Source organism: Salvia miltiorrhiza, chromosome 1 (genome assembly GCF_028751815.1).
Source record: "Salvia miltiorrhiza cultivar Shanhuang (shh) chromosome 1, IMPLAD_Smil_shh, whole genome shotgun sequence".
Taxonomy (NCBI): Eukaryota; Viridiplantae; Streptophyta; class Magnoliopsida; order Lamiales; family Lamiaceae; genus Salvia; species Salvia miltiorrhiza.
Genome location: NC_080387.1, coordinates 19,654,591 through 19,666,203, shown reverse-complemented (window position 1 = coordinate 19,666,203; position 11,613 = coordinate 19,654,591). Strand labels below are relative to the sequence as shown.

Here is an 11,613-nt window from a genome sequence, read left to right as displayed (position 1 = left end):
GCTGGTGCTATTGGTATTATTGTTGTTGTTGTTGTGCACATGATGCTCCAACGTTTAATGTAATATATAAACCTATATTCCCCTCATAAAACACAACAAGCAAACAATATATTATGCATTGAACAAGGTTCATGCGAACACAATAAATTCAAACTAGTTTTTGAAATAAACCACAAAAAAAATCATATTATTGATATGTATTTTTTTTTGAAACGACATATTATTGATATGCTAGTAGTAGTACGCACATGAAGATTCAAGTAAACTTTAACTTTTTTTTTGGTTAATAGCCGTTTACTTTTGAGAATTAGTGTTGATTGATGAAAATAGTAAAGCTAATTTATTATTTACTTAGATAAATTGAAACTTAAAAATATTTTATGATTATTAATTACTCCCTCCGTCCATGAAATTAGTCCTTTATTTCATTTTGGGATGTCCCTAAAAGATAATCCATTTTTTTAATTAATATTATATAAAAATATTATTTTACATAATTAACCTTATTTAATGTCACTTAAATGTGAAAATGATGTGTAAACATAATAAATAAGGGTATAAAAAATAAAAGGGTTAATTGCATGAAAATACCCGACCTTTTTCCAAATTTTGGTTTTTTGACAATCTTTTTAATTGTAGCAAAAATTTCATCCACATTTTAATTTATTGCAATATCCGTCCGAGGAAAATTTCCGGCCAAATTAAACGTGAGTTGGCAACCGGAATGCTGACGTGGCATAAAAAATGCCAAATCACACCCACATACATTCATCCCACGTCACTCTCTCTCTCTCTTCCCCCATCCCCTTTCCCCTCTCCCCGTCGGTTCTCTCTCTTCCCCGCAGACCCCTCCCCCTCCCCTTCCTCCACCCCAGAGCCGCCGCGTCTTCTCCGGCCGTCGAACTCTCCACCCCTCCGAGGCCGCTGGTGTTGGCTCTAGAAGATGCCACTGCTGGTTACAGTCCGCCGCCGCTTCTCCCACCTCCCGCCGCGCCACTTCCTCCGCCTCTCTGCCGATGATCCACCCCAGATCTGTCGCGATGGGGTTGAAGGGCTCCACGTAGTGCCCTATATCTGTCCTAGATCTGCCGGAAATTTTCGGCCTTGCTGCCGATGATCCACCCCAGATCCAACTTCCTCCGCCTCTCCGCGCCACTTCCTCTGCCTCTCCGCCGATGATCCACCCCAGATCCAACTTCCTCCGCCTTCCGCGCTACTTCCTCCGCCTCTCCGCCGATGATCCACCCCAGATCCACCGATGATCCACTCTAGATCCACCTGGACCGTCGCGATGGGGTTGAAGGGCTCCACGAAGTGCCCTATATCTGCCGAAAATTTTCGGCCTTGCTGCCAGAAATTGGAGATGATTTTCTGATTTGGAAATTTTCGATCGATTGAGGAGTTTTGGCCTAGCCGACAGAGGTGGTGAAATTTGGGGGTTGTGGAGGCTCACTTGGGAGTTGTCTGTCGATCTGGCGAGAACGGAATGAGTGCGTGAGGAAGATGGAGATGAAGCGGCAGACGTGGCTGAGACGATGGGAGGGAATTGTTGCGGCGATTTCAGAGCCGCTGAAATTTGGGGGTCGTGGGAGGGGGGAAGGGGAAGAGTGACGTGGGATGAGTATGTGGGTGTGATTTGGCATTTTTTATGCCATGTCAGCATTCCGGCTGCCACCTCACATTTAATTTGGCCGAAAATTTTCCCCGGACGGACATTGCAATAAATTGAAATGTGGATGAAATTTTTGCTACAATTAAAAAGATTGTCAAAAAACCAAATTTTGAAAAAATGTCAGGTATTTTGATGCAATTAATACAAAATTGATAGTTCAAGGTTTAAAAAATTATTTTCGATAGTTCAGGATATAATTGATAGTGAGAAAATAGTTTGAGGTTTAAAGTGATATTTACCCAAAAAAACATAATTCTTGAGTTGAGTAATAAAGAAGATTAATTGCATTTTCTTAATATGTGTGAAAAATAAAAGAATACTAAATTGGTGGGACGAAGAGAGCATTTTTTTTATCATTTAAACTAGTTTTACTTGATTCATATTATATTAAAAAATAAGATTAAAGAAAAATATATTCTTAAAAATAAAAATATTCAATCCTATAAATTAAACGGCTATTGAAGTACTGATAGTGGATCCTAAGAAATTGTCGAAGAGGACATTAACATTTGATAACCTACACAAATATTTACGCTACTGTTCATTCATCTATTATTGCAGTTCGTTATTTCGTACGAATGTCACGCAACAAGAAAATTTAATATCTATATTTTTTTTGGTAGCGCATATCAAATTCAACATAAAATTGGGAACTCGACTCATTTCGTGTGCAAAATCAACTGGTCCTCATTTAAGCATTGAAAATTAATAATTCCTTTAAAACGCAGTTACTTTGATTGAATCAACAAACATAGTTCCATTTTACAAGTTTTTATCCCTTCAAAATTAAGTTAAATATTTCTGTTTTCTTCCTTCCCTACAACTTGTAGGGACCTATGATCTAACCAAGTCTCGTTCCTAATGTTTTATGACCTTTTAGTGATATAGAAATAAAGATCTCATCTTATACATCCAACAATCGAACTCTAATTATTTTCAATCCTCAAAATAGTAAATACGATTGAAGAAGCTAATATTTTGTTATTTCCTTCTAATCTGGTCCACAATAGACTTTGTTTTTTAGCTGCTTATATAAACTTGTGTTTTACATTACCACTGCCTTTTTCAGATATGATGATGCCTCTTTTGCTTAGAGAGAGAGAGAGATGAACATTTATATTGAAGTTTTGTTGATTCTTGAGCACTAATTTCATACTCCAAATCATTAGTCTTTGCCATTATCCATTCTAGTCAACTCTCTCTCTCTCTCTCCTCCTCTTGGCTGCAATTACAATCTACAGTTCCACAGCACCTACCAGCTATCTCTCTCCCTCTCCCCACACACCGCGCAAGCAAAGCAAGCAACCCATAACCATATATGCTGGAACTCAACATCACTCAGTAATTGAAGGAATCGCGATGGGTTATCTCTCATGTAAAGCGGAATCATCCATCTCCATCACCGATTCCCACCTTGCTTCAGCAACATCCTCCCCTTACGCCTCAGTAAAGGAAAAACCCATCAAAATCCAAGAATTCAACTACAAAGATCTCGAATTGGCCACTAACAACTTCTCCGCGGCGAAGCTGCTGGGCAGGGGTAGCCACGGCCTCGTCTACAAAGGCGTCCTCCGCGGCGGCCGCCTCGTCGCCATCAAGAAGCCCTCCAGAGCCGCCGCTCCGATTTCCGAAAACCCTTCGGAATTCGACAACGAAATCGACATCTTGTCGAAGCTGCAGAGCCCGAGATTAGTCAATCTTGTTGGCTTCACCAAAAACGGCTCCCAAGATCGGCTCTTGGTGGTGGAGTTCATGAGCAACGGTACACTTTATGATGTTTTGCATTCCAATTCACGGCCTCCCACTTGGGGGAGGAGGATAAAACTGGCTTTGCAGATCGCAAAAGCTGTCGATGTGTTGCATTCTTTGAATCCGCCTGTAATTCATAGAGATATTAAATCTGCTAATGTTTTGATTGATAGAAACTTCAATGCGAGATTGGGGGATTTCGGGCTGGCTTTGAGGTGTGTGGATGATTCTAGGTTAAAATCAACTCCACCTGCAGGGACAATGGGGTATTTGGATCCTGGCTATGTAACTCCTGATAATTTGAGTACCAAAACTGATGTCTTTAGTTTTGGGATATTGCTTCTTGAGATTATTAGTGGGAGGAAGGCCATTGATGTTGCCTATTCGCCCCCTTCGATTGTGGATTGGGCTATACCCTTGATTAGGAGGGGGAAACTGCTGTCTGTGTATGATCCTAGGGTTGTGCCACCCAAGGACGCCTCCACATTGGCCGTGGTGGCTGCCAAATGTGTGAGGTCTTGTAGGGAGAGGAGGCCCTCGATGAAGGAGGTGGTTCAGTGTTTGAGCGAGTTGAGTAGATTAGTCCCACTCCATTCCTGGAATGGCATTGCTAATCCTTGTTTGATGGTGGATACTGTTGGTAAGCCGGTGCAAACACCATCAAGAAATGATCGGGTGACTTCCAAGGGTGGTGTTGATGAATTTGGAACGCCGTTGTCAACCCCACGGAGAGTGCACTCGGACTTGGGGGTCCGGAGCAATTTGATGGAATTGATGTCCGGGCCTGGTGGCGAGTCTAGGTTTCTTGTTGAGGAGGATGGTGAATCTAAGCCCGGATCCAAGAAAAGAGTGTCGAGTTTGAGGTTTGAAAGTGGTAGGTTCGTAGGGAGGAGTAGTCTTCGCTCAATGGTTCTTGGCAACGATAGAGATGCCATACATTCCATAATGGCAAATCAGTGAACTGCAAACATAAGAAGAAGAAGTAGAGCCGATTGAAAACTGAGCAAAGCTCGGGGATGTAAGTTTTCTCTAGCATCTCCATATTGTTGTAGATTGTAGATGGCATTTGATTGAATAGCTTTGTGTTTACAATTATAAATTCAAGTGTATATCCTGGTGCACCACTGGTGCATTAGCCGTGAGTGATGTTCATTATTTGCTGCTGATGATGAATAATTTTCTGTGTTTGTATCATCCCAGTTTGAAGTTTGTAGGGAACAATCTTACATAGATGGTTGTGTATCTAGGTTTTATTGGATCACTATGATGAAATAGCTTTACCATTACCTGCATACGTAAATCTTTTTTAAGAGCTGATTAGTAGAGGAAATAAGCATGGCATAGCAGAAAAGCACTTCATATTTACATTTTAAAGGGAAGTTGTGAGGAAGGTCATTGTTGCCCCAAATATGCCTATGACTATGCACAAATTGTACCTAACAGAGAAAGATTCTCAACATTTTCATTTATATTTTCTTATCGAATTTGTGGTACTATTAATTCTGTATGAATATTTTACGGTTAGTTTCTGGAGATGGTTGTTCAAATACATTAGCAAACATGAGTAGCAAGTGTTTCTTTTCTAGAAAAGTCGTTACATTATGCTGCATGTGTATGGGCTTGTTCATACTTTCAACTAAAATGTAGCATGTGTAATTCTCCAACCAATACTAATTCAATAATTAAACAATATAATTAAAAAAAAGAAAGACCTGTGATGATGAAGATGCCATGGACTTTTCTCGATTTAGTTTGTCTCTCGCGTGAATGATGCATGAAGTTCTTCCTTCATCTCTCTCTCTCACCGTTAAATTACTTCAAATAAACCCACGCTCAATGTCTTGAAGATGTGAATATTTTGAATATTTAGTCTTCAATAGTAAAAGAATATAATGATATATGAATTAGTTTTTTTTTTCTTTTCTTTTCTTTCTCCAGCCGATAGGATATGCGTCGGCTTTATCATGCATGAGTTTCTTTCTTATTAGGCTTTATGCCTATCACCAAAGAAATCTTTATTTTAAAAAAAGATTCACCTTTAGATGAAGACGATTCTTGGACAACGTAAATATATTAGAAATCATTCAAATTTAATTGATTGGTGATATAAGAGGTGGGTTGTATTGGAAAATATATAAATATATATTGGAATCATAATTTAATCGGTTATATTATCGGAAAGTATATGCACATGCTCTGTCAAAACTTATCAAGAGTTTATGTCATGAATAAGAAGAGTACGAATTTAATTTCAAAAATATATACATACACATGCTCGGTCAAAAATCGCTCGGTCACATTATGCATACAAACTAAGAAGAGTAAGAATTTAATTTAATTTCAAAAATATATACATACACACGCTCGGTCACACTATACATACAAATTAAGAAGAGTAAGAATTTAATTTCAAATAATGTCCAATTGACATGCTTCCCAATTTGATCAGAATTTAAAATTAATTCACAAGTTATAATTTCCATCAAATTTGATCAACATCAATGTTTTTTATTGAAAAAATAAAAATTGATGTTGACATGTAGAGGTAAGATAGACTTTAGGGCATAGAATGCTTCAATTTATAAGATAGGACATTATTAGGATATTTTAAATTTCTACTCTTCTCAAAATCCACTCTTATATTTGATATTTATATTTATTTATTAATAATAGTATAATTTTATTTCGATAATTTTCGTGTATGGACACGGTCACACGGGTGGGTGTGCTGTTAATAAAAACAAAGGATCAAACTGGAACCAAACCTTCTAGTATTTTTTTCCTTTTTTATATTCTCTACTTCGGCTAGAACTAATCCAATGGAATTTGGACATGCAAGTTTCAAAAAATAGCACAGAACGAAATAGAATCTCACAAAGAGCGAGCGCTACACGTATCAATATGTCATCGCGAATAATAAGTCTAGCTGCTGCTTTCACACTCAAAATTAAGTGTGGACTTTCACATTTTGTGTGTAAAAAAAAAGATAAAACATTTTTGAAAACTGAAACAAAAAACCATGAAAAAGGGCTTTCTTGAATGAATCATGCTTCCTCAAATCAAATAAATCTACAGCGATGTAAGTCTTGATTTTAGCTTTTCAGGTAAGACACACAAACTCACCTCTGAGCTCCAGATTATGGTAGTTTATAATTTATAGCTTTAAATAGGCAAGACTAATATCGTTTCGGTATTCTGTATTTGTCCCACTAAAATTCTGATTCCCTTCACCATTGAAAAGATCAGTAAAAGTTGTATAATCTTTGCCTATAAGGTCGAATTTTGTCTTCAGCCGCTGATTTCCTTATGTGGGCTTCTCTTTAATTTAACTGGTAAAGCAAAGATTTTTTTCTATTTATTACTCCATTTATTAGTGTGATAATTGATAGTATTTATTTTTGATTGATTTGGCTTACTTTCTGCTCTATATAGCTAATCAAATCCTGGTATGGTAGGTGATATCGATTCATTCTTGAATTCTCATATTTTTTTGGAATTTTCTTTATGATGAATGACGCATATATGTTAGCGAAAACAATGGTTATTTTGGATGACCGGAAGGTTTCTTGATTGATGAAGGTTTGAGGAAAATTAGCTCCAAAAATTTGGATTGAGTTTGTGAAAAATTGGAAGTTGGTGAAGAAGAATCCATCCTACTTGATACAAAAAACATGGATGATGATGGGGAGATTGAGGTTACAATACGCCCAAATTCGGATTGTTCAAGTAATTTGCAAGCATCGGTCTCATCGGATTCGTTTCTTGATGATTTGTTGAGGAATTCAGAAAGCTGCAGCCACACTCACACTTGCAACCCGCCCGGCCGGGATGCTGCACACACTCACACATGTTACCACGCACACACTCGTGTGATTCCACCCGAAGATGTTGCAAACGAGAAATCTAGGCCGAGGAGGGCTTCGGGGAACCGGGAGGCTGTTAGGAAGTATAGGGAGAAGAAGAAGGCAGAAGCTGCTCATTTGGAGGAGGAAGCTAAGAGGTTGAGGCTTATGAACCAGGTTTTGATGGGGAAGTTGCAGAGGCAGCCCTTTCTTGAAGCAGAGATCTTGAGGCTTAGGAGCCTCTTGCTTGGCATACGAGGGAGAATTGACGATGAGTTGCCCTCGCAGGCGGGAGGAGACTTGGGCTGCAGCCTCATCTATCCTGAAAAGCTTTGTATGGTTAGAGAGTAGAGCATGTGCAGTTTGCGTTTCATGAGTCGTGCAATCACTCTATCTTGTTTAGATTCAAGTATTTATCTTACTCGTCTTGTGTTTATGTCTCTGGACTTCCATTACTCAAGTGGGGATGCTCGGCTTCGATTGTTGCTTGTGAATGTGTGTTGTGTGTGGCATTTGCATTTTGATCTTTATCTGATTTTTGGGAGCCACTGTGTGCGTTTCAGTAAAAAAAACTGTCATTTAGTTTAGTGTGTAACAAAAAACTAAGAAAATGTGATGTTATAGTAGTGAGAATGATTACTTTCTTCAGAAATGAGATTAACGAACAAGCTAATATATAGTGTTAAATAAACTATTTGCAATGCATGAATAATCGCCTTTCAATTAATTGGTGAAATTTTCCCCTCTTTAGGATTCTAACATAAGTTTGAATAGTTATTCATGAATTACCACTATCATATTTAACACTAAGTACCGACTTAATCACATCAATTCTCATTCTAACAAGTTATGACTATTTTTATTGAAATCATTGTGTATATATTGTATTAATTAAGAAAATATAGACGAGTATAAATATTTTGAACAACGTTGCATCTGTATTTGTAAAGAAAGATATGTCTTAAGCTTTCTTATTTATAACACTACAACAAATTGATCGGATACCGACAAAAATTTTCCTTAATAAGTAAACATTTTTCATAGGTATTCTCAATCACTGATGGTTCACTGGCGTCGATCATTGGTTGTCGTTACCCTAGTCGATATTTCGAATTTCGACGGAATACATGTCTGTCGCTATATTATCAATGAAAACGGCGACAGAAAAGACATCGGTGATCCTATGACAATGCCGGCGTTATTTCCTTGTCACCTATGGAGTCGTCGGTGGTCGAGTTCGTCGGTATTACCGACGAAATTTGTTCCGTTGCTATTTTTGAACGTCATATTTGCCGACGGAAAATATTATGTCGGTATTCTATAAAAGATATAATAATAATACTCTCAATACACAAAGTTATCGACAACCTATCACAAAGTTTCATATAAGTATGTTCACAATCCATTAATACAACAAAACATATATGCATGTCAATGAAAAGAATAACAGGAATACAATTTCAACGTACCAATTCTTTAGCATACTGAACAATAGACTTTGAACCTCCCTTGTGCTTCACTTGTTCGGATCCGGGACCTACAGGCTCAGACATCCTACACTTCTTCGATATCTCTGATATGGGTTTGACTTCATCAGAGTCCCAGTAGGCAAGCCAAGCAGGCCACACCTAGTCTCATGAATAAAAGGAGGTCGCCCATTTTCTGGATTGTCCTTTTATTCCTTGATGTCATAGATAAAATCTATGTACCTCTGTGTAGCAACCTATAACCATGCCTTGTGGAGATCCTCCTCGATAGCCTCATCCCATATGAAATGCTTCTATTTAAACAACAAAAGAAAATACATGTTAGGTCCTGAGGGTCTTGAATAGGTGTATGGGGGGGGGGGGAATACACCTATGGGCTATTTTTCTTTTTCCTCAATCAGAGGGATCTCAAGATAGAGATCTAAACGAAACTTTACACGTAAACAAAGACACCTGTTGACTGAAAACAGTTTTGACCAAACAGGGTTGACGACTGATACTGAAAGCTCTTTAGTAAGGAGTTATCAGTTAAGTTACTGGAACTTAACTGATGCACTTATGGGCTTCAGTCGAGTTTGCTAAAACAGAGATGATAACACTCTTCCTGACTATCAAAAGATAGATCAGTCAGACTGATATCATACGCAGCGGAAATTAAACTTAGTTTTGCAATAGCCTCGGTTGAGCACGTTGTTGGTCTTAGGTTTCTCTTTGCCGTTAATCAGTATTCAGTTTATCAATTGAAACAACACAAATAGGAATGTAAAACTGAAAGCTGTAAACAACACAGAGACTTTTACGTGGTTCGGAAAAACCCTTTCCTACATCCACGGTCGGTTGATCAGACCAACAATCCACTCCGCAAGTGCTTAACAGGTGCACTGCAAACCAAACTGTGTGCTTGCCGGGTGCACACAACCGTACCACTGAAGAAAACCCTTCTTCAGTACCCAAACTTCACTCGTGTCGGATTTCTCTTGCTTAGCACAACCCGCGCTAAGACTCTCAGAGTTAGAAAACCTTTCTGAACTCCGAATCACTCAAAACACTCAAATCTTTCTTTTGGAAAGGAGGTTTGAACGGGTGCCAACTATACTGCAAAGAACAAGTTCTTTGTAGCAAGTTTGACCTTGGCTTCTGGGTAAACAGAGGTTTGCCTAAGGTCTAAGAGAATGTATGTAATCAGCAGTGACTGATTTTGGCTTTGGAATTCTCTTCTTCAATTCAAGCTTTGGGGAGGTTAAGCTTTAGGCTGAGTAGCAATTTTGGCAGAGCTTCAGCTTATGTCGTTGAATCGGTGAAGGTTGAAGTGATCCTCGAGCGCTATTTGTAGGAGAACTCTTGAATAGATCCGTTGGCGTAGCACGTCCTCAAGATTTCTTCCGTTGGAGAGCAATTCGAATTTGGGCTGAGGCTTCAATCTTCGAGGTTCATTGTCTGGTGGAAACGGCTCTCTTGAGGGACAGGAGATGTGACGTCTCTGATAAAGTAGCCACCAAATAGGAAAAATGACCTCTGCAGAGATAAGATCTTGAGATCTCTGCATTTAATGCGGCTGTACTTTGTGAGTACGTGGCTTCCTTTGAACGTTGGAAGATCAGTCCGAGGAAGAATGTTCAACTGATACTTGACTATAGTATCAGTCTGTGGCACGCATTAAGTAATCAGTTTCTAACTGATTCTTCAACTAATACTTCAGTTAGTATCTTCAGTCTTCAGTCTTCAGTCCTTCATTCTTCAGTCTTCAGTCTTCGGAACCGCAGGCTAAACTAGAAACGAACTCTAACACTTGAGTTCAAAACAATTCTAGTCTATTACAATTACGACCTATGAATTTTGGTATCATCAAAACAATGATTAGGATATTCCACAAGGTTCCCAACAATACATCTACAAACACTAATGTATGATTGTGAAACAATTTGAATAAATTTACATTAGTACCTTGAATTCTTCAAAGTACGCCTTCTTAACAGTGTCAGGAGTGGGATTCCAATTGAAGCCTGTTCGACTCTGCGCGTGGTTGATCTTCAATGAGCCCGGTACGGTGGTGGTTCTTCACGGCGGCGGCAGCGCATGTCCAAGGCGTAGAAAATCACAGGCGGCCAAATTTTAGAGGCGCAGCTCTGGTACAAGTGACAATTGAAGGTGGTGACGACTTTGGACAACAAGGAGACGACGCAAGGCGGAGGATATGGGCCGGTTGCGGTGATTGGGAATCGAAGGGGAAGATTTGATTTTTTCTGAAGGAGATGCAAAAAATTGGGTAAAATATTGAAGGGTAACTTTATGAAAAATCGAGGAAGAAGCTGACCATGTATTCCCGTTTTTTATAGCTCGTTGAGGGACAGTGACGTTGGTGAATTTTTGTTTATCTCCCCCTTTAATTTTAAAATTTAAATATTAAAAATTAAATATACTACCGACGGAACAAGGTTTGTCGGTAACCGTGCCATCGGAACGCCCGTCAGAGATAACGTCAATAATTGCACAGTAAGTTTTCCTAGCATCAATCATCAAAATTTTGTCGGTAAATTAGTCATTCTGTCGAGAATTGTAAATCGACTGCCGTTCCGTCTGTTGGGACACCAAAAGATATATCCAACCTCCTAGTTTTGATGATACCAAAACTATTAGAAAGCCTTTCCAATTTGTATTTCTCTTATGGACTTAAGTGTTTTAATCCCCACTAGTTTAGACTAAAGCGGCAAAGACTGAAGATGTTATCTGAAGGCACCAGACTGAAGAAAGAAGGATGTTAACTGAAGCAAAAAATTGAAGATGCATGATCAACAGAGCCAACTAAAGGAACGACACTGAAGACTACATACTCTCTGACTGATACTTAAGAAAAGCATCAGTC

At 38.7% G+C, this 11,613-nt stretch overlaps 2 protein-coding genes across 3 annotated transcripts; both read left to right on the top strand.

The window, feature by feature from the left end:
• Positions 1-2,416: 2,416 nt before the first annotated feature.
• Positions 2,417-4,615, top strand: LOC131006895 (serine/threonine-protein kinase-like protein At3g51990). Its single transcript, XM_057934043.1, has one exon. The coding sequence runs from the start codon at positions 3,032-3,034 to the stop codon at positions 4,379-4,381; it is 1,350 nt and encodes a 449-aa protein (XP_057790026.1). The 5' UTR covers positions 2,417-3,031; the 3' UTR covers positions 4,382-4,615.
• A 1,655-nt stretch (positions 4,616-6,270) lies between these two features.
• LOC131006899 (basic leucine zipper 23-like) lies at positions 6,271-7,751 on the top strand. 2 transcript variants are annotated; one of them, XM_057934047.1, is made up of 2 exons: positions 6,271-6,525; positions 7,001-7,751. In XM_057934047.1, exon 2 carries the CDS (start codon positions 7,093-7,095, stop codon positions 7,612-7,614), a length of 522 nt encoding a protein of 173 aa, XP_057790030.1. In that variant the 5' UTR covers positions 6,271-6,525; positions 7,001-7,092; the 3' UTR covers positions 7,615-7,751. The 2 variants fall into 2 exon arrangements, with proteins under 2 accessions (XP_057790030.1, XP_057790031.1); XM_057934048.1 differs by having other exon boundaries at positions 6,282-6,753.
• Positions 7,752-11,613: the final 3,862 nt, after the last annotated feature.